General features: G+C 35.0%; 3 protein-coding genes across 6 annotated transcripts; all 3 read left to right on the plus strand.

Moving 5' to 3' along the window:
- The first annotated feature begins 2,306 nt into the window (after positions 1 to 2,306).
- LOC129293511 (uncharacterized) lies at positions 2,307 to 7,676 on the plus strand. 2 transcript variants are annotated; one of them, XM_054931518.1, is made up of 8 exons: positions 2,307 to 2,800; positions 3,110 to 3,426; positions 3,541 to 3,607; positions 4,163 to 4,282; positions 4,394 to 4,447; positions 5,764 to 5,927; positions 6,166 to 6,348; positions 6,849 to 7,676. In XM_054931518.1, the coding sequence occupies exons 2-8, from the start codon at positions 3,218 to 3,220 to the stop codon at positions 7,072 to 7,074; spliced, it is 1,023 nt and encodes a 340-aa protein (XP_054787493.1). In that variant the 5' UTR covers positions 2,307 to 2,800; positions 3,110 to 3,217; the 3' UTR covers positions 7,075 to 7,676. The 2 variants fall into 2 exon arrangements, with proteins under 2 accessions (XP_054787493.1, XP_054787492.1); XM_054931517.1 differs by having other exon boundaries at positions 2,310 to 2,800; positions 3,110 to 3,607.
- A 1,136-nt stretch (positions 7,677 to 8,812) lies between these two features.
- LOC129292278 (uncharacterized) lies at positions 8,813 to 15,310 on the plus strand. The gene is given in 7 exon segments (XM_054929856.1): positions 8,813 to 8,996; positions 10,637 to 10,793; positions 12,747 to 12,897; positions 12,900 to 13,121; positions 13,694 to 13,849; positions 13,952 to 14,082; positions 14,864 to 15,310. Coding segments are annotated over 7 exon segments (1,014 nt in total). The 5' UTR covers positions 8,813 to 8,896; the 3' UTR covers positions 14,961 to 15,310.
- Positions 15,311 to 16,195: 885 nt separating this feature from the next.
- Positions 16,196 to 20,328, plus strand: LOC129292657 (uncharacterized). Of its 3 annotated transcripts, none has more exons than XM_054930252.1 (6): positions 16,196 to 16,609; positions 16,701 to 16,771; positions 18,151 to 18,199; positions 18,316 to 18,422; positions 19,432 to 19,514; positions 19,612 to 20,328. In XM_054930252.1, the coding sequence occupies exons 1-6, from the start codon at positions 16,558 to 16,560 to the stop codon at positions 19,901 to 19,903; spliced, it is 654 nt and encodes a 217-aa protein (XP_054786227.1). In that variant the 5' UTR covers positions 16,196 to 16,557; the 3' UTR covers positions 19,904 to 20,328. The 3 variants fall into 3 exon arrangements, with proteins under 3 accessions (XP_054786227.1, XP_054786225.1, XP_054786226.1); XM_054930250.1 differs by having other exon boundaries at positions 16,201 to 16,609; positions 18,112 to 18,199; positions 18,316 to 18,435; positions 19,399 to 19,514; XM_054930251.1 differs by having other exon boundaries at positions 16,201 to 16,609; positions 18,316 to 18,435; positions 19,399 to 19,514.
- Positions 20,329 to 20,367: the final 39 nt, after the last annotated feature.

A 20,367-nucleotide genomic window follows, 5' to 3' on the forward strand; every position in this document is an offset into this window, starting at 1 on the left:
TTCATCCCAGGATTATTTAAATATAATACCTCATATAAAGGTGCTTAGTCCCCCACTAACAATATTTAAGTTTTTATTTATTAATATTAATATTAATGCAATAAACTTAATTTACCTTCAAATTGATGTGCTTTGCTTCTGCATAAATTTATTTCTTTTTGCCAACTCTAACTAAATTTATTAACACATTGCAAGCCATTAATCCTAATTCAGTGGTTCTTTCACATGTATTGTTGTTGTTGTTGTTAGCGAACTTCCACATGTATTATTGTTGCTCAACATATTGAACCATGTAAGATTTCATAAGTTCATGGATCGCAACAAGTACAATTCGTAGTCGGATATTGTTTTTATGAGAATTTAATTTAAAATGTGGTCAGTTATCAATTATTCCATTTTTACCTAATTTTAGACCTTCACAGTGCACAACCTGTATAGATTAGATTTATCTAACAACGAAAATAAAATAAAATAATATTCACATTTTATAGACTTACTTTTTTTTTTGTCAAAAATATCTCTAAAGCTGGCAACTATGAGATTAACTCTCAAAAAATTCAAGCTCCATTTGAGGGGTCATTCTTTCCTAAAAAATGTTTTCCCATACAAACATTTAAGAATTGAATCCTGAAATGATATTTAAGGGACTTAAACTACTACCATCTATGCTACATCTACTTAATTCATAGAATATTATTTTACTAATACTAATCTATATACCTTGTTTAACGCCGTAAAAATTAAATAAATGACAAGCCTTGAGTACTTAATCTTGTGTGCTTGATGTATTGTTATGTCACCAAATTAAATTAAGTGGGTTTTAATGCATTCATAATAAATTTTTTTATAGAATGAATAATATATAAAGGATCATATTCATGTGTATTGATTTAATTAAACAAGTATTTTAAACACATAAGATGAAGTGGCACTTATAATTTTTAAATTTTTTTTAAATAAGTAAATAAGGCTAGCCTAAAATATAAAAGAACAATTAGCAACCATATGAGGATGCGAACACTCTCTTACATCTCAATACAACCTTGATAGAGTTCTCTAGGATTTTATGTCTTCTTTGGTATACAAGAATTGAAATTGTTGAAAGGGAAATGAAATTGTAAAAATGAAGTGTTGAGTACATTAGAATTGAAGTTGTATTTGGTACTATTGAATTATAAAGAAGGAAACAAAATCAGAGATGGAATCCCAATGCAAGTGCTTTTGGTACAAATCAATTTGAATTCCCAAGAATCATAATTCAAGGAAAAAGGTTAGAATTAAATTCTTTGCTACCCATAATAGAATTGAGGCTTTTTCATGGAATTATTTTAGAGGACATCTTTGCCCTTCAATTCGTCATCCTTCAAACTTCAATTTCCACCTTTGCACTCGCTTGTTGCACCTTCACTGCAATCAAGGTTGCCAATTCTAAAAGTGAAGCCGTGACCCAATTCTAAAAGATGATGATGAAGCCCCAACAAAACTTGGAGAATGACAATGAAGAACCAGAGTAGTAGTAGACAGCATAAGGGTCATCCCTATCACCCTACTTCAATGCCTACATCGGTCTCCTCCTTTGACTTCAATCTTTGTCTTAATTGTCATCATCATCATTAGCGACTTGTCATGAGTACAAGCCTAAAAGGAGGACCCCATCCTAAAATATTAGCTTATTGGATGGTAGAGTTTTTCGCACTTATAAACTCTATTTCACTTATGAAAACTCTTTGATATGGGACTTATTATAATGTCACCCCCATTGATAGTTGATATCTTTGGCGGTTCTACTTCGCGACACTTCACTTGGCCTTTTGCCAATTAGAACCTTCTATGGTAGTTTTTTTTTTGTGATACCGGACTCTTAATGAAAGCATCAATATCATGAATATAAGCTTAAAAAGAGAGCCCCTATCAAAAGATTAGTTTGTTAAGTGAAAGGGCCCCTCACATTTACAAACCTCACCTCACTTGTAAGGCTTCTCAATGTGAAATTTGATACAATAAATGTCATGAGTATAAGCACAAGCATAAGGGAAATCCCATCATAAAAGGTTAGCCTGTATTGGATGGAAAAGTTCCTGACACTTATAAATTTCCATTTCACTTGTAAAACTTTCCGATGTGAGACTTATTATATGATCTTTATAGATATCTAAGTTCTACCTCTAATCTTCAATTCTACCTTTCATCTTCTTTAATCTTGTTGCATTCCATTGATGACATTTCCATATTTTCAAGTTTTGATTTCTAGTAGATTTTTTTGTTTGCTCTATGATTGGTTATTTGCAATGTCCTTGCTCTTGATTTGCTCACGGCCGGGTTCTTGCTCTAGTTTGATGGACATGGTTTGTCGCCATCTACGGTGAAGGAGAGGAATAGAGAAGAGCTTTCCATTTTGCTGTTGTTCGGGGCATTTTTGTTTTTTGTTTTTTGTTTTAATTTTAAATATATATTTATTAAAATTATACTTGAATTTCATTTTCAGCATACTTTTGTAATTTAATTCGATTTTTATTATTTGGATTCCAATTTTAATTCCATGCAAAACTCTCCTTTTGTTCTTAGTTCAACCGAACTCACTGCCATCGAAGTTGATGCAATTGACTGATGGAATTGGCCCAAGTTAAAGAGAAATTTTCTGACCCTGGTATCCTCGGCTATTTTATCAATTGACAAATTTTGCCAACGATAATTCAGCTGGTAGTTGCAGTTTTCCGAAATTGGGAAATATAGAAAATTGCTTTTCTGCTATTAAAACAAAGAAGTTGCGGTGTCCTGATTCAAGAAGAAAGCATAGAAGGTACTTTTCTCTCCCTTTAACTTCTTATGTTTCGATTTGCAGATTTCGATTTTGGGTAGTTTGTTTGATGGTTCCAATACATTTATTCATAAGTCAGATTTAAAATGACCTGAATTGAGTATGAGAAATGTTTACGAGCCAAAAGCACATTACTATATCATATTATCTAGCAAAGTCATCCGGAGCTAGGGTTCATCTACATCTTCGAGTTCATTCAGACAATGCGAGCATTTTCCTTTGTATACCATAAGTCAAGCAACCGGACACTGATTAAGGCCTTTTGTTTTGTCTTTCTGTTTCTTTTTCCAGTAGAAAGATCATTATCAATTGACTTGTGATTTGGTGTACCTGGTGGTATCTTGTGGTGAATTCTGATTATTGTACTACATTTGAACGTACTGTTCACCGTTGGAGCTAATGGTGGGCCTCAGTTCTTGTTTGACACCCTCACAACTGCCTCATTATTCCAACTATTTTCCCCAACGATTACTAAACAATCATGGAACACGCATGAAAAAGGTTGACCTTGGAAGGACCCAGATTTTACCATCTGCGCTGGGGGTTACTTCTGGCTTGCGTGTGTTTGTGGTTTCAGACTTGCATACTGACTATGCCGAGAACATGAGGTGGGTAAAGTGCTTATCCTCTGTTAAACACAAGAAAGATGTTCTTCTTGTTGCCGGTGATGTTGCGGAGACATATGACATGTTTGTTGTCACTTTGTCTCTACTGAAGGAAAGATTTAAACATGTCTTCTTTGTACCTGGGAACCATGATCTTTGGTGTCGTCGTGAGGGAGAAAATCATGTAAGCTCATTTACCATACCTAGGCTATAAGGTCTAAGTTCATGTATTAAGGTCAAATTATTGTTGTATTCCTTTTCTCATGATTCATCGCTATCTTTACTTTTTGAGACATCTTTCATAATGAATGTATGCATGTGAATCTGATAGAATCCTCTAATGTTTCTTCAATCAAACAAGCTATATATGTCAGATCCATCAACAGTTTTGAGTAGGCAGCATCCGTCATTATAGTAACTGGGAAATCAACGAAACAACAGCAAGAAACGGAACTAACAATAGGATGTGATGTGTCATTGTTCTCCTCTAACTTTTCTTTCTGGTGTATAACCCGCCTGTCCTAGTGTCTCTGGTTTATTTTAACTTGAAATCACGGATAATTTGGTGCTTTATGTTTCTTTTGATACGAGACAACTTGAAATCTATTTTCACAAATTTTAATGGCATACTTGTTACATGGTTAAAATGTTATCGATGTTGATGCTTGTTCCTGAATCTTTTCTGTCTTGATCAGAATATTATCTTTCTGAAAATGATTTGGCTAATTTTTTTTTCCAGGTTGATTCGCTTGAAAAGCTAAATAAATTGCTTGATGCATGTAAGAGTCTTGGAGTTGAGACAAATCCAATGGTTACTGATGACTTAGGAATCATTCCCTTGTTCTCTTGGTACCATGAGGTGATTGCTTTGATAATGTCAATTTTCATCCAGCCTAGCAGAATTTTTTTTTGAAGAAAAAGTGTTGCTTAGAGGCAATTTGTTTGAACGCCCGATCTGCTTGTTTCACAGAGCTTTGACAAAGAGCAGGATATAGCTGGCATTCGCATTCCGTCTTTGGAGATGGTGACTACTCTATTAACTCATAGTAAGCCATTTGAAGAAATGATTGATGACCCGAGTACACTCTTCATTTTTTACGTTAAAGGGTTAACTGGTTCAGTGTACTGCACAATATTCTCTTGTTTATGCAGATATATGATATATTGATGACAACGATATTGCATTTTCATTTTATTCATTGTTAAAGCGTAATATATTCAAGACCTCAAAAATTATTACCTGCTGCAATATGGCAATACCATGTAGGTAACTACCCTGAAAATCACTATCCTGACGCCACCATCTAATTACTATTGGGTTAGATAGTTTCCCTTAATTTTGATATACATGGTTGTTTCTTTTACAGATGTCTTGACCTGCATGGGCAAGGTCCAATTTAGATCACATGCCTAAGGCAATTTATTTGTTGGTAGAGACATGGGTTATTCAAGAACATTTGTGCGGCCATTCAGCTTGAAGAGTGATCTCTTTTTGCTTGCTGCCACCTGCCAAGGGAACCGCCATGATAAATAAAAGAAATCAAACGTAAAACATAGATATAAACCATGGTAGATGAGTCTTGAACCAAACAAAGCTAGATACCTTTTTGTGATGCTTTGATGGAATTATGAACTCCATGACATGATTAATAACGAAAGAAGGTTTGAACAATATTTATGCGAAGTGAAAGAATTTTGTGATTTGATTCAATTATTGGAAATTGAAGAATGAGGGCAGAGAAAGCATTATAATTGGCTAAAATGAAGCAAAGTGAAGATAGGCAATATGTGTTCTGCTCTCGTGATGTTAGGAATGATTTATGAGGTTGGGTTAGACAAAAGGAAGTTATCGTTTTACTTTTTTTTTGAAGGTGAGGCTTTGCCCGAAATGGAAAATATTTTCCATGTTTTTATTTATCGATTATATGAATTCAAAATCCCAGTTGTCTTCCTTGACTTTTGTTTATAGATGTATCTAACTCAATGTGATAATTCTAATTTATCTATCTAAACAGGACATTAGATCTAGCATTCAATTTCCAACTAACGTGCGGCCAAGATTTATTTCCCCATGCACAGAAAATTCGGAATTTATTCTTTCATTGTGTCTGTTACTCAGATTCTATGTGCAATTGTGAACAGACTTGCAAAGGCATTAAAGTTCTGATAACAATTCTATCAGTAATTCTATTTCCATGTCACTCTGGTTATGTATAACTTTTCACAACTGTCAATAACTGGGCAAGTTCCCTTTTTGTCTGCTTTTAATTTAAATGCTGTTATTTTTACCAACAATGATGTAAACCTGTAATTACGATACTTCCCCCTTCTTTTGGTTAGGCATGTAAGGACTTTCATGCATGCAAATGGCCCAAGGGACTTTCAAATGGGGATATCTCCCTTGCCTTATATTTTGATGGCATGAATGAAAGACAACAAACAGCGATAAAGGAGATTCAGATGACATGTGGTCACATAATTACCTTTTCCCACTTTGTTCCCAGGTTGTTACCTCATAAATTGTACTCCCTTCAATACTATATGCAAGTCACTTTCTAGAAGAAAATGACATGGATGGGCATAATTCTCATTAACACTATACTACTGCTTTGTGATGTATCTTGCTTGTTGGGAGCGGGCAACTTAAACTGCAAACATTTCAAACATTTATGTTGCTTTGTCATACGAAAATTAAGGTATTAATTTGATTGAAGGCTAACGTACTGCTTATTTTTTTCACAGGCAGGAACTTTGTCCAGAGAAGAGGATGTTATTCTATCCCAGGCTTCCAAAAATAATTGGTTCAGACTCTCTTGAACTTCGAATAAGGTCAATACATGGGGCGGAGGGAAGAGGGAATGCATCTTCTTGCCATGTGTTTGGTCATACCCACTTCTGCTGGGATGCTGATATTGATGGTATCAGGTAATTCTTGTTTCATGTTTCTAGCGAGCAAATTTTCTTGATTACATTTATAGCATATCACTAATATGCTAAAAACTAAGGGAAGTTTCTTTGGTGCTTTTTCTGGAGTGGCTTCTCTTTAGACCAGCTCCTGGCACTGAGTATTCAAAACGTATAGTTTTTCCCCCTCCGGCAGGAATAACTTCTGCGTCACACTCAGTCAACACTTTCACTTATGCGTGTATCTGTATCCGAGAATGGACTGTTTTTATCCTGGCATGGATTAATCGCAAGAAATAAAATAATATAGGAAAGACTGGTTTATGAATATGCTATTAGTTACCTAGAAGTTACCTAGAAGTACCAAATAACCACACGATGTATTTATATGTTTCAACGCAGCCTATCTGATCCTTACGAATGTCTAAGTTGAAAACGATAGAAGGGAATTCATATTTTACATGTATTCAAGTGACTCAGAAAATATGGTAGTAAAAGTGTTGTCTGACACAAATTGGCAGGTATGTGCAAGCACCCTTGGCTTACCCAAGGGAAAGGAAAAGAAGAATGAATGGAGGTGAAAATTGGTTGCCGTTTTGCATTTATGCTGACAAAAGATTTACTGAGAGACTCACCCCATGCTATTGGTCTGATTATTACTCTGCCAACCCCAGGACTCCTCACAATACTGAACTTGCTCCTTGGGTCGCTAGATTTTACAGGCAAACTCAGAGTATAGATGTATAGCATACTTATAATATTGTTCTATTCCTGTCTTCATTTGGCGTTTATATGAATTGTCCCTCATTTGTTGCTTGTGTTGGGAATACTAAATATAAAATGGACATTGAGGAATGGATGCTATCATTAGCCAAGGAAAAGCTACACTCAGATCCGAAGGGAAGAACTAATACTTTTTAAAAAGCAAAAGTGAAGAACGAATACTTGAATAGTATTTATTCTATGTTGTTCATTGTATTGCATATCTTTTCTTGAAAACCAACCTAGATAACAATATGGTTCATCCTTGTAGCAGATATTCACCATGCAAAAAGGTTTCATATATTATTTTCTATGCAGCAAAAAAGCAACTCTGCTCCATGCAGGACTAAGCTCTGAAATCTGAATGTGGAAACCTCAAAACAGAAAGAAAAGGGAATACCACATACAACCAGAGGTGGAAAAAAAACAAAGGAAAAGAAAAGAAAACCATAAAGCTTGGGCCCAACTAGTGAGATGTACATGTACTCTTAGAGGAATTTTATATAGTTCAGTGTACAAAATAATTTGTGAATTTTGAAATGTTTGCTGTGAAATTCTTGGATGTAAGTATAGTCACTATTTTATAATTAATGTGTATATCAATCAATAATTAATATAAAATACTAAACACGGCTTAGTGTTCATTAATTATTAACAATGCAATTTATTTTAGATATGTAAACCAGAGTCCAGTTAACGATTTTATTGGCATAGTTAAATTAAGTTAAAAGTTTGTGCATATCTATTTATATGTGTCTCTAATGCAAAATATCTAATATAATGGCAATCTTTAGTAACTCATCAGTTATGTAACTTATTTTGCTGGCCCAAAAAAAAAAGTTATGTAACTTATTTTAGACTAAAAAATTGTTTTCAATTAATATTATTACTATAGTTAAAAGCAGCCATCATAAAAAAATAGTTTTATTCAAAAAGGAAGGGGAAAAAACTGATAGAGGGATATTCTCTCTCTTTTTTTTTTTTAATAGTCTGAGAGAGGGATATTCTTGATTCTGGTCTTAAAAAGACATTTTTCTCGCCCAAGCCACTTAGTACTTTTTTCGTCAATTTATTGCACCCTTCAAATATCAAATATTTGTTAAAAAAAAATAACTAAATCATAAGAATCAATGCAATTGAGACCGATAAATATATTTGGGATTTAATTTCTTTTCAAAATGCTTGTTTGACATGGTGATTATGTATTTAGTAATTTAACTTAATTAAATTAATTTAATAAGATAAAAAAGAAAATTTATTATAGATGCATATTATGTAATAAGAATTACACACAAGTCCCATTTATAACAATTAATTACTTTTAGGTATATTAACAACTAAGTGCCTGAGTTTAGGAAAATAACAATACAACATTTTCTAAGTTCATTTGCCAACCGACTTGAGAATAATTACTTGTTTTTGAGTGAAATTTTAAAATAATTCTCCCTGTTATGTACTTTGGTTGTTTCTTATATTTAGGCTCAAAAAATATTCTTAATTATTTAATATTTCCTATAAAGGAGTCGAGATGGGGCAAAATTTTTTGGCAACCGCAATAGTTAATTATTATCATTTATCAGTCACAAAGTTTTTATATTTTTTGGCAGGGTGTCAAAGGCTTTGAACTTCAGAAACGGCACTCAACGTTGCAACGCAGGAGTCCCCCTCACCTTCAAAACCCTCCTCTCTAAGACCACGACCTCCCCCCCCCCCCCCCCCCAACAAAAAAAAAAAAAAAAAGTCTCCTCTCCTCTCATCTGGTGGTGAACATCATGGAAAGCTCAAGCCACAACAGCGGGGAGTGAAAATGAGAAAGAAGCTCCTGGTAGCAGCGAGAGGAGGCCTCTTCTTGTCCAATCATAACTTCAGACTCACTCGCTTGTCACATCCCAGACCACCCAAATGGGGTAACTTTAGCTCTTCTGATTCTGTTCTTGTGATTTGATACTTTTGGGTCTCCATGCTTATTCTGTTGCGCGTTTGTTTTTTGTTTTTTTCCCTGTACTTATGCATGGGGGTTTTCCTTTGAAAATGTAAACTCATTATCATTTAGATTGTTTTAGGAACTGTCAAAGTGCTGTAACGAATACAAGGGGAAAAATATCAATGTGTGTTGCCTGCGCCTGTGTCATTGCGTTTGATTTGCTGACGTAGCAATTTATATTGGTCATGTATGTGTGTGTAACAAAATGAAGATATTTCGGTATGCATGTTGAGTGATGCGAGGACACAGGACACAATATTTTGTCCCGAAATTGATCTTGAATTCTTTGAGATATCGTTACTCCTAGCACGGTAGAAGTAGTCTGTGCAGCTTTGGCGGTAATGGGCTTGTCAAGGGTATGTTTTTCCCCTCTGGATAACTAGGTGGGGATTCTTACAGATTTTCATGTTAAGGTTTAAAAATATCTGAAGTTTGAATTTTTATAATTTGAGAGTGTAACATTTCATCTGATGATATGGGCTTTTAATTCACTCAGCAATTAACTTTCTATCTGCTGATTGAGATGCAATTTGAATGAAAAATTCTGGAAGTGCTGGACGTTTAAACTAGAAAGTTAAACTGAATAAGTTGGCTGTTCTGGATCAATTTACAAACCTATTGATTGCTCAATGAGTTGATAATTTGATGGAGTTGCTAATATTAATTTGCACCGTACCAACTGCCACAAAATCCCATGGTCAAAATAAATACTTAATGAGAACAAAAGGTTGGTCGGAGGGGAGATAAAGAGAAAGTAGCAAAGATCTTGGAGATCAAACTTGTCTTAGAAAGACAGGATTCATTATTAAAAGAAGAAGCCGAAGATTAATGGTCTAAAACATGCATCTATAAAAACCCAAAGCTTCTTGAAAGATATGACAGAACAATTATTTTCTTTCTTATCTCTATCTGAATCATCTACTACATTTACTCTTGTCTATGTCTTGTATTGCAATCCATTAAACAAGGGTATGGTTGTGCTGTTGAGATGGATGTGTGTGCATATAAGGAAAGATAAGATTTGCAATGATCATATATGGGAAAGAGTTGATGTGGCATCTATTAATGAGAAAAATGGTAGATAATTATTTAACATGGTTTGAACATGTACAAAGGAGGCTGTTGGAGGCGTCGGTGAGGAGCGTATGACAGACAAGTTTGAGTCCTCTAAGAAGGGGTAGAGGAAGATCAAAGAACACTTAATGAATTTATTGGAAGAGATAGTTTACAATATATCCAAAGATGTGGTTGTCGATAGAGCACAACGAAATCATTCAATCCATGTAGTCAATCTCATCTAGTGGGACAAGGCTATTTTTTGTTGTTGTTGTATAGTTGTGCTATAGGTCACTAACATGGCTTGATGTCTTTGTTAAATACCGTAATGTTATCAGAAGCATATTTATGCGGTCTACTATAAATTGAAGTTCAACCCCTTAGTCTTCATTAATCCCTTGCAATTACTGCTTTGGCATTAATTTTGAAAGTCCAATTCAATGCCAGTATAACGTTATATAATATATTGAATTATTATGTAATCATATTCACCATGTCGATTGACAGTGCTCATTGAGGCAAACAGTTCTGCTGGTCAGTCAAATACTCAGTGGCGTGGATGGTCATATGCCGCCTCCGTACCTTCTGACAAGCCAAATTCTCAGAAACGTCAAAAGATTTCGAGAAATGAAAGGAGAGCCATGGTGGAATCTTTTGTGAACAAGTATTTCCTAAAATTTATTCCTTCTTTTTCTTTCTTTCTTTTTTAGCGAGAACTTAATCAATTTTGAAGTCATCATTATTGAAATTGAAAATTTTATGAAGTTTTCTTCTATGTGCTTTATCTTGAGATATCAAGTCAAATGCTTAAATTGTGTAAGCAAATTTTGGGACAGTCCAATAAGAATATTTTATATTGTGCGTTCAGGGGACAGTATGCAACATGCAAAATTGTTTCAGCAGCTTATTAGAAGACCAAAAGACATTGATCCAAGAATGCATTTGCTTTTGAACTTTGGTGGGATAGTAACTGCTTGTTACTGTTTGCAGACTTAGTGAACATATCACAATAGTATGGTCTTATTTTTTCCTTTGAGAAATCTGGTAATGCCACAACATTGGACTTGAATAACTTAAACATTTTAATTGAAATAGATCACTTATTCATTATTTGGTAATTGCTATTGAATTACATGTTTATAGAAATAATCAAATTAATGAAGTTAATTGAACTATTTTTTTAGTTAGGATGGGAGTAGTCTCCCCTGTGCCCTTCTTTTCTTTGATCTGTTGGAGGATTTCAAGTGATGGAGTTTGCCTGGTTGTGGCTGATAATGGTGGTTGTAAATACATGCACTTATTTCATTTGAGGCGGAATCTATATCTTAAAGCATTGTTTGGTACATAGGTATGAATTTCGATAGATTGGATCGGGATTGAGGTTTAAAAGTATATTTAGTATGGCGTAATATTTGAATTAAATACTTGCATTAATTTTTTATAGTCAATCATAAATTATCAAAAGACTATAATGCCCCTTATAATTAATAAAAAGACAATACACAATCCAAAGGGAGTGAGGAAGATGAACTTGAACCTAGGTCTACACAATCCCAAGGTAGGGAGGGAGACGAACTTGAACCCAGATCTAGATGTCATCAAATTTATACCTGAACTTGTGACTCATTGTGGATGATGGCAAACTTAAACTTGAACCTGTTGATGGCAAACTCGAACTTGAACCAGTGACTCACCATGGACGTCGATGAAGTTGCTGGAGGAAGGATGAAGATCTAGCTCATTGATGGAGGGAGAAGGGAGGAAGACGAAGAAGCTGGAGGAAGGACTTTGCCATGGTGGAAGACGACACCATCGCAAGGGAGGTATGGGATGAAAGGGATGGCCATGGTAGAAGATGGCACCATCAAGGAAGGGGATGAAAGGGATGAGAGAGAGAGAGAGATGGGTGAGGGCAAGCTTGTCTGCATATTTTCTGTTCTAAGATTGATTTTCCAATACCAAGGGCGGTGGTGGTATTGAATAATCCCATGTAACATGGGATTGGGATTGTGCTCTTCAATGATCTATACCAAACATGAAAAGTTGGGTTTTCCTTATCCCAATCCTAGTCCTAATCACAACCCCTCAATCCCACATACCAACCAGGGCCTAAAGTTGCTTGATGTTTTCCACAAATTGGCATCTGGTCAATTTTGGTCATACTTAAGTGTCCTATATCTGTCTCATTTAAATAAATACAACTTGCAAGGATTTCAAAAATAAAAACTTTATAATTTTTAGTGTTTTGGTCCTAACCCTTGGGGTGCAACAAAGGGATACTCAGGGGAGAAGAAATATTATTTTGCATCGTGCTTTTAATTGTTGTCCTGATTATGTGGTGAAGAACATGATCTCCCCTGCTCTTAAAAAAAAAGAAAAAAGAAATTGTCTGAAAAGGTCAGACATTTGTAAAAGCTGCTATATTATTATTATTTTTTAACTGAAATTTGATTAACATAACATCATCTGATTTGGCATCATTATCGTCATGCTTCATATATGAATTAGTTGTGGTGAGAATATTCTACAGCATCTGAGGTTTGGTATGGTAGCACATTGTGCTCATATTTCTTATTAGCCAATAATGAATGTCGAAGCTAAATCTTCTTTTCTCCAGGTACAGAGAGACAAATGATGGGAAGTTTCCAAAACTTAGGGATGCTTGGAAAGAAGTTGGTGGCAGTTACTATGTTGTTAGAGAAATCTTTCAGGAATTACAATACAAGTCCAAATTGAATTCTTCAAACAACATGGATGAGAATTTGGTTGGAAAAGATAACTTCAACGGAGTAAACTTGGGATCACTGAAACTGTAAAGGTTCCCTCTGATACTACAGAGACTGCAAAAGACAGGCCTATCCATGATGATTGTGAATTCGCAATTTTAGATGAAATTGATGCTGGGAATGAGCATCTGCAAGATAAGAGAGGGCCACAGACTACCTCATATGAGGGGAGCTTGTCTAGAGAAGCTGTAATCACCTCTGCTTCCGTAAGCATCAAACATAAATGCCATATTAATAATTTGTTTATAAATAAATTCGTAGAGGTGACTTTATTATTTGTACATTATATTTTTGGTAGTTCGTTCTTTATGTTTTAGCAATCCAAATGCTTCATCAATAAGTAGAGTTCAGTTGATGAATTAAGTTTGTCATCCTCTTGTTTTTGTATATTGTATTAATTTACGAAGTTCTGGACCAAAAGTCACTGCTAGATCTTTGTTATTATTTTTTTGATCCTCAGCCTGACTACAAGTATTATTTGAGCTTACTGTGTGATGGGGAAAAAAGAATGATAGGTCATTGGCATAAATAGTGAACTCCTTTATTAATAATGCTTTCTAATAGCAATTAACATGCAATCAAATGGAGAAAAATCATGAATGGTTGATGGCTCTACTTGTTCATCAGAATTGCATGGCATTCCTTTGTCACGTCTTTGCATAGACCCTTTGGCTGTCCTGGCTTCGTTTGATTCTTTTTTCTTTTGTTCCTTAAAATATTTTTAGAACTGTTAAATTGACTTTCTTGTAATACTAATCCTTACTTTCGATCTTAATAGCAGGATAGTCATTTCATTACTGCTGAAAGTGACCTGTTGCAAAGAGAAGCTGAGCCTTCCAAATCGAATAAGTGGACATCAATTGATGTCAAGACTGAGGAAGCTGAGTCTAGTTATTCTGATCTTGTTTCAGAAACTCATCCAATGAAAGAAGAGGTACATGACATGTCTGCTTCATGTAGTGAAATGTCTGGAAGTAGTCAGACCAAAGGTCTCGATTCTGAGTTATCTGATTTGGAAAATCATATGGTAATGAAGAAAACAAACACTGAGAAAGCTGAATATGAGAAAAGGGAGCATGATTCGTTGAAAGACCTTCCCAGTATTTTTGGTCCAAAGCATACTATGGAGCAAGTTCATGGAACTTCAGACATGAATGAGTCAAAAATGTAAGTCTTCATAATCTTTAGATATATAGGCGGCCAGTATAATTAATTTAATTATCGTCACTTAGAAAAAAACCATTATTTGTGGAGGGTTTGATTCATGATAGAAAATGGGATGTGATAGGGATAAATTTTGTTGAAAATTACAGTATTCTTTATGCATTCCTGTCCAAGTTTTCATAAAAAACATCTATAAACAACTTCAAATCAAGTTAAAAATTTAAACTGTTTAAAGAGTCAGAAATGAATATGGGGTTAGAAAACTTAAAATTAATGCTTATTTTTGTACAAAATCAAATACTCAAAATGCTCGTAAGATTAATATGAAAGCTTGATTGTTACTTATAATGAAATTTATATCGAAGTGTTGTTTCATCTAGTGAAATGCCTCAATTAAAAAGAGGCAGATAGAGAAAAATAAAAAAGGCGTTTCTGTACTGAAGTATTTTCAGGAACAAAAATCAAAATTTTGTGTCTGGTACTCACCCTGGCCATTCAGATTGATACTAGGTACTGTTATTGAATGGACCCTTTCGCTGATGAATCAAAAACAGTTTTTTATTCTCAATCAAGAATAGATATATTTGATAAAAAAAATCAAATGAAATTCGTTACTTGCTGATGCAAACCTTCTATCTTTTTGTTTTTATTTTTTGTTTTTTTTTTTCCCGGTTTGGGTTAGATGATCGTATCTGTTGACGTCTGTGATTTTTCCATCTCCAATATTTTGTATATTAAGGCTTTTTTTTGCTCCTCTCCCATTGTCCACTGACAACTCTAATAGGAAGATCAGTGATGCTGAGGCTCCAAAGAAAACAACTTTGTGGGGAAATCTGAAGTTATTTGCGGATGGCATCATGAACATCTGGAAGAAACTATGAAGTCATGTGATGCAACTTAGAAGAAATTTAATCTTTCACTATACAACTGACGGTGCTTGTAATTAGGCTTCATGGACGCAGTCTGCTGTATTGTTTCCTGACAACTTTATTGCAAAATTTTGGGTCTCCATTCTGAGAATCCCCTGACTTTTCTTGAGGCTTTTTAGTTTAGTTTCTTTCAGTGCTCGAGTTGACAGCTCTTTTTTAGGCATGGCATTTGTACAGGAGTTTCTACGCTCTTGCTGTAGGGAAGCTAAATTACTTTGATCTTGCATATGGTTTTCATACATGTTACGAACAATTAGAAGGGATATAGAATGTGACGATTTATGGATTGCCATGTTGGTATATGAATCTGACCAACTTTCAAACTGTTGGTAGGATTTATGCGGCTTTGCTTTCTATTTCTTGCATTTGCAAGGAAATTGATTTTCTCCATACTTTCTTCTTTCTATACAGAAAATGAGATATGTACCACAGGAAACAAACGAAATTGAGCCATTCACTTAAAATTATAATTATGGCTGACTTGATAATTAATTCCGATTTAAATTGATTAGCACCAATCTGTTATATTTCTCATGTTCATTGAAGTACATCTATGTTTTGTTCAATGAATATGATTTTTTGGGCATTTCTAATAATATAAAGTTTTGTTCTTATTTTGCAATTTCCAATTTCTCAAATTTTAGCCCCTAGTGAAGCGACGGAAAACCTTTAGTTATGAATTAGGAGTACAACATAGGAGATGCGTGGTTACATTTTTTATGCTTGCTCTTGTTATTGTTTTCATATTAAAATGTAACTTTTAGTTTCTATTTTTTCCCCAATTATTAATTCAATTTTTATAATTTCTTAATTCAAAACAATTTTTTATAGGAGAAATTTTTATATGGGCTTGGTGCATTGCATAATCTATAGTTTATCCAATAAAAATATGACAATTAAATGATATTAAATATAAATTAATTTTAAAATTAATAATAATAAAGAGAAAAAAGATAAAAAATTAAATAGAAATTTTATTATGAAAATTAATTTATTAAAATAATAATATATAAAATTTTATTAGATTGAATTGGTGTTCAGTTTATTGAATAATTTCTGTTTTTAATAGAGGGAATATTAGCTCAATGGGCCTCGTCAGAGCCCAAATTCCATTTACATGTTACGACTTCGGAGTTAAAGAGGTCCAATTCCTCGATTTTTTCCCCCGATATCTATGGATTTTATTCTTACATTACAGTCATGCCCCCGATGTGAATTGACCTTCAATCCATTCACTGGAGACTGGACCACTCCCACGGCTTTGTCTCCGCCGCTATTCGCATCAGGCGTCAGCGACGACAGAATCACGATTGATACCCCATTCCCTCTCTCAATCTCTCTCCAATGCGCAGGGGAGAATACGCTGATACCAAACCCCCGATTTCTGGTTCTCATTTTGATTCCGTGTTCTAGAAACGTCTTACTCGCTCGCCCACAAGAAAGGAATTATCTGCTTTCTAATTCGCAATCCCCTGAGCTTAACAGCCACATCTCTTCTTTTCTCAGAAAAAAAGAAGCTCCGTCTCCAGGTCGGTTGGAATAATCGGGGATGGCTGCGGGTAGGGAAGTTCGAGAATATACTAACCTAAGCGACCCGAAAGGTAATTAATTTTGATTTCCTTTGGTGTATTTTTCTTAATCCCCCTATTTTGCAGTTCTTAGGTTTGATTTAAATTTGTTTTAAATCTGCAGACAAAAAATGGGGTAAAGGAAAAGATAAGATAGACGATGAAGACATTACTTTCCAACGAATGGTTGCCAAGGTTAGCGCATTGAATCGTCCTCTCTGGTCTTCTTTTTTCTTGAATTCTTGTGAATATATGTCAACTTTTAAATGATTATTAGGCACCCATATGCATGTAAGCTTAAGCTTGAGTGTGAATCTTTAGCTAATGTTTGGTCGTGGGGGCAAATTAGTTCTTCAGAAGGAACATAATACCATTGCAAACTGCTTCTTATCCAAACTAGTAATTACCTTGGAATATGCTATAAAATGCAGCTTGTGCAACTAAGCCAATGTATTCATGCCCTTCTAATACTGTGTCTCTGGTCTTTTTGCTATATGTGCGCCCACGTGCGTATAATCTTCTTTAATTTTAAATGTTTTTCTCCGGTTTTGTTATACACGAGTAGAAAGAAACTTAGCTCGAGGTGGAAACATATGGATGTGCCCAGTCTCCACCTATCCTTATGAACGGTGTGTAGGGCATCCTTATCTGAATCTAAGCCCTATTATCTGGTATCTATCACTTGGTATCATAAATGCTTTATGAGGGTACAAGATACTAGATGTTGTTTCCAGAACTCTGGGCGCTCGTAGAATGGCCTAGCTCTATCTGTGGCTTCATTGAAGAAACTGGGTCGCCAATGCTGTATAATTTTGAGTCTCTTCTCTTTCATAATTGAGGATAAGAAAATGGTTTTCACATGTTGTATGCTTCTCTCTTGCAATTTTTAAATGTTCCTTTTCTCTTTTGGCTCTGTTCTGTAGACAGTAGAATGTCCAGAAACAAACGAGTCCTGTCTTTGAGAAGTCTAAAGGAAACAATTAAAAGTCCTTTTTCTTTTCTTTTTGTCACGTTCTTTGTTCTTTGGCCATTACATTTCTCATGATACTGCCATGCTGGTGTTTATTGCCATTCATACGTTTTTTTTTTTTTTTTTTTAAGTAATGTCTTGGAAGTTGGAAGGGTTTACTTCCGGGACGTTTGGTTTTGGCTGAAATGTAATTTTTTAGCACTATATTCTAAAGCTAAAATCCATTTTTGGATGAATACTTTTTTATTTAAGCTACAAGGGCTGTAATATCCATTTTATTACAATCGTTGGATAAAGAATATATATATATATATATTTTTTTTTTGTGAGAGAAAACAATGGAATCTTTTGATTTAATGCATATAGTTACATGATGTTGATGGTACGCATCTGTCATTTCACTTTGTTAATTTCCTTCTACATCGTTTATTTAGCTCTAAATACATTAGGACTATGATGAAGGGACCAGCTTTAATAGTCGTTCTAATTATACCTTCCTTGTATTGCACTTAAAAATATTTTATTTGGCAATTTGAGGGATTTTGCTGATAACATGCCCCGGCAGGGATATTGGCTTCCTGTACTGGGTTGCTGATGCAAGCAGATGCAAGAGGTTGCTGGTGAGCGTGGAGGTTACCTTCATGGGCGAGGGGGTACCGCTTTATCTTAATTGTTTTTGTTTGTTGGACGTGTCCCTGCACTTGGTCTTATCTGTTGCATTATATTACCTTAGTTGCTTTGATCTCCTTTTTAAATTTTATCTATGCAGCATTGGACAGTGATGATCTACTCTATCTCAAGGAGCAGATGGAAGCTGAGGAGGATGCGGAACGCCTCCTGCGCCGTACTGAAAAACGGGCATTTGCTGCATTTAAGATATCCTTTTCTGGTCAGCCTAAGGAGCTTTGTTTTCTTATTCTTCTTGGGTTCATAACTGTTTCTTATGTCATAGAATAACAGCTTAATTCACTGGCTAGCAATGTCCAGAATTAGCTCATCATCATTTCTGTGACTGCTAAAAGATGAATGGAACTGTGATACAAATGCTTGACAAAAGTGGTCAATCTTGCCTTTTAAACTGACACTTAGATGGCCATGGCTGGGGAAGGAAATTTATAATGGAGTGGGATTGATTCAGACTGATTTGAATTAGATCTTTGAGCATTGAGGTGAACCTGGTATTATTGAGTCAAAGCTTATTGATGAAGTGATGGCCTGCCTTGGCCACCAGGAACATTCAATATTTATGATTTCTCCCCTTCCGTTCTTGTATGTTCTCCCTATCTCCTAAGGAATAGAATTATGGGTCCATTGATTATAACTACGTGAATTATGTGTTGTTTGGTGGTTCTCATATTCTATGCCTTTTCTATTATTAATTAGCCATATGGATTTATTTTCAAATGTCAAAAGTAGACAATTTAACTTCCATAAATACTTAAGTTTGATCCTTGCGTCAGTTTTTTTATTTTATTTTCTTTTATTTTGAAAGTAAGACACATTGATTCTTCTATCTTAAGAGTTTGAGTACTCTTGTTTGAGTATGTTTGTTACTTATAGTTTGGTTTTATAAAACTGACAAAGTAATGTTTTGGTGATCTCAAACAAATACTGAATTATTACAAAAAAAAAGTACTGAGTTAAGAACTTGAAGAACTGAAGCACGCTGTAAAGGCATATAACTGAAATACTAGGATTATTATTGTTGTTCTGTGAATGAAGCTCACAACGGATACAAATATTTAAATAATTTCTATTGAATTACTTAATCCTAAGTCAACCTGGGTAGTTTTAGCTGATGACATCATTATTTGATAATGATAACACTGACAAAATTACTCGTGCTTTTAAGTTGTATTCTGCTGTTTCCTTCACAAATGGACACAGAGCTGCAAACTTAGCGGATTCTACGCCTGCATCAGTACCCTTGCCTCTTCGTGTTGAGCCAAAACCAAAGAGCGGGATAAGGTAGATCTCTTCTCTGCCCTCTCCCTTTTCCCCTTATATTCATTTCTAATTGTTCTGGTTCTGGTGGTGTTCATCGTCTTTATCCGTTGTGGTGTAGGCAGCAAGATCTGCTGAAGAAAGTTGTGGAAATTAAGCCCAAGCGACCAAAGCTTTCTAGCCCATCCGGGGGCAACCAGGCAACCCCAGTTCCTAGTAATGCTAGTGTCACAAAACGCGAGCCTGAGAGTGAAAAAATGAAAAAGAAAGAGCGGCTGTCTCTGCCTGAATCAAATAAAAGTCAGCCTTCATCTGGGGGATCACAAGAGGCAGAAGGAAAGATTAAGATGGATAATCCTGCTGGTGGATTGCTAGGCTTGGCATATGATGCTAGTTCTGATGATGAAGAGTGATGGATGATGAAGGCTTTTAATGGTGGAAAACTACTAATCCTCTCTGTAGTTTCAGTACAGAGTGCTTTTTCTTCCTTTAGGGTTACCAACTTACCATATAAGTGTCTTGCCATGTTACACTGGGAATTCCGTACACGAAGCATTAATCATAAAAAAATAAGACGAGAGAGAGAGGGGGGGGGGGATGATTTGTGAGCTGTGTACAACTAGAGGGAAGATAAACCTAGTGCATGCCTTTATTTAATCCTTTAATGTTAGTGTGCCAGTTTTGCTTGTCTTCTTATTGTGAATGATTAACTCTGCATTGGATAGTAGGACTTGGTGCTTCCACAAGTTGCTTTCATGTCTCTGTTTATGTTGGTGTATTTAGGGATGATCCGGTTGTAACTTATGAAAACTGTTTATAACAAGGTGTATTTATTCAATTTTTTTTTTTTGGGCAACCTGACGTCTTGATTTTAGTT

Source organism: Prosopis cineraria, unplaced genomic scaffold (assembly GCF_029017545.1).
Source record: "Prosopis cineraria cultivar Desert tree isolate PC_DT_omini unplaced genomic scaffold, ASM2901754v1 PC14, whole genome shotgun sequence".
Lineage (NCBI taxonomy): Eukaryota > Viridiplantae > Streptophyta > Magnoliopsida > Fabales > Fabaceae > Prosopis > Prosopis cineraria.

Bases quoted from the DNA above. Each gene is read 5' to 3' on its own strand.
- LOC129293511 (XM_054931517.1), top strand. From the start codon at position 3,218: ATGGTGGGCCTCAGTTCTTGTTTGACACCCTCACAACTGCCTCATTAT. The intron at 3,608-4,162 runs GTAAGCTCATTT...TTTTTTTTCCAG, and splicing joins GTCGTGAGGGAGAAAATCAT to GTTGATTCGCTTGAAAAGCT. The intron at 6,349-6,848 runs GTAATTCTTGTT...ACAAATTGGCAG, and splicing joins GCTGATATTGATGGTATCAG to GTATGTGCAAGCACCCTTGG.
- LOC129292657 (XM_054930252.1), top strand. From the start codon at position 16,558: ATGGCTGCGGGTAGGGAAGTTCGAGAATATACTAACCTAAGCGACCCG. The intron at 18,200-18,315 runs GTACCGCTTTAT...TTATCTATGCAG, and splicing joins TTACCTTCATGGGCGAGGGG to CATTGGACAGTGATGATCTA. The intron at 19,515-19,611 runs GTAGATCTCTTC...GTTGTGGTGTAG, and splicing joins AAACCAAAGAGCGGGATAAG to GCAGCAAGATCTGCTGAAGA.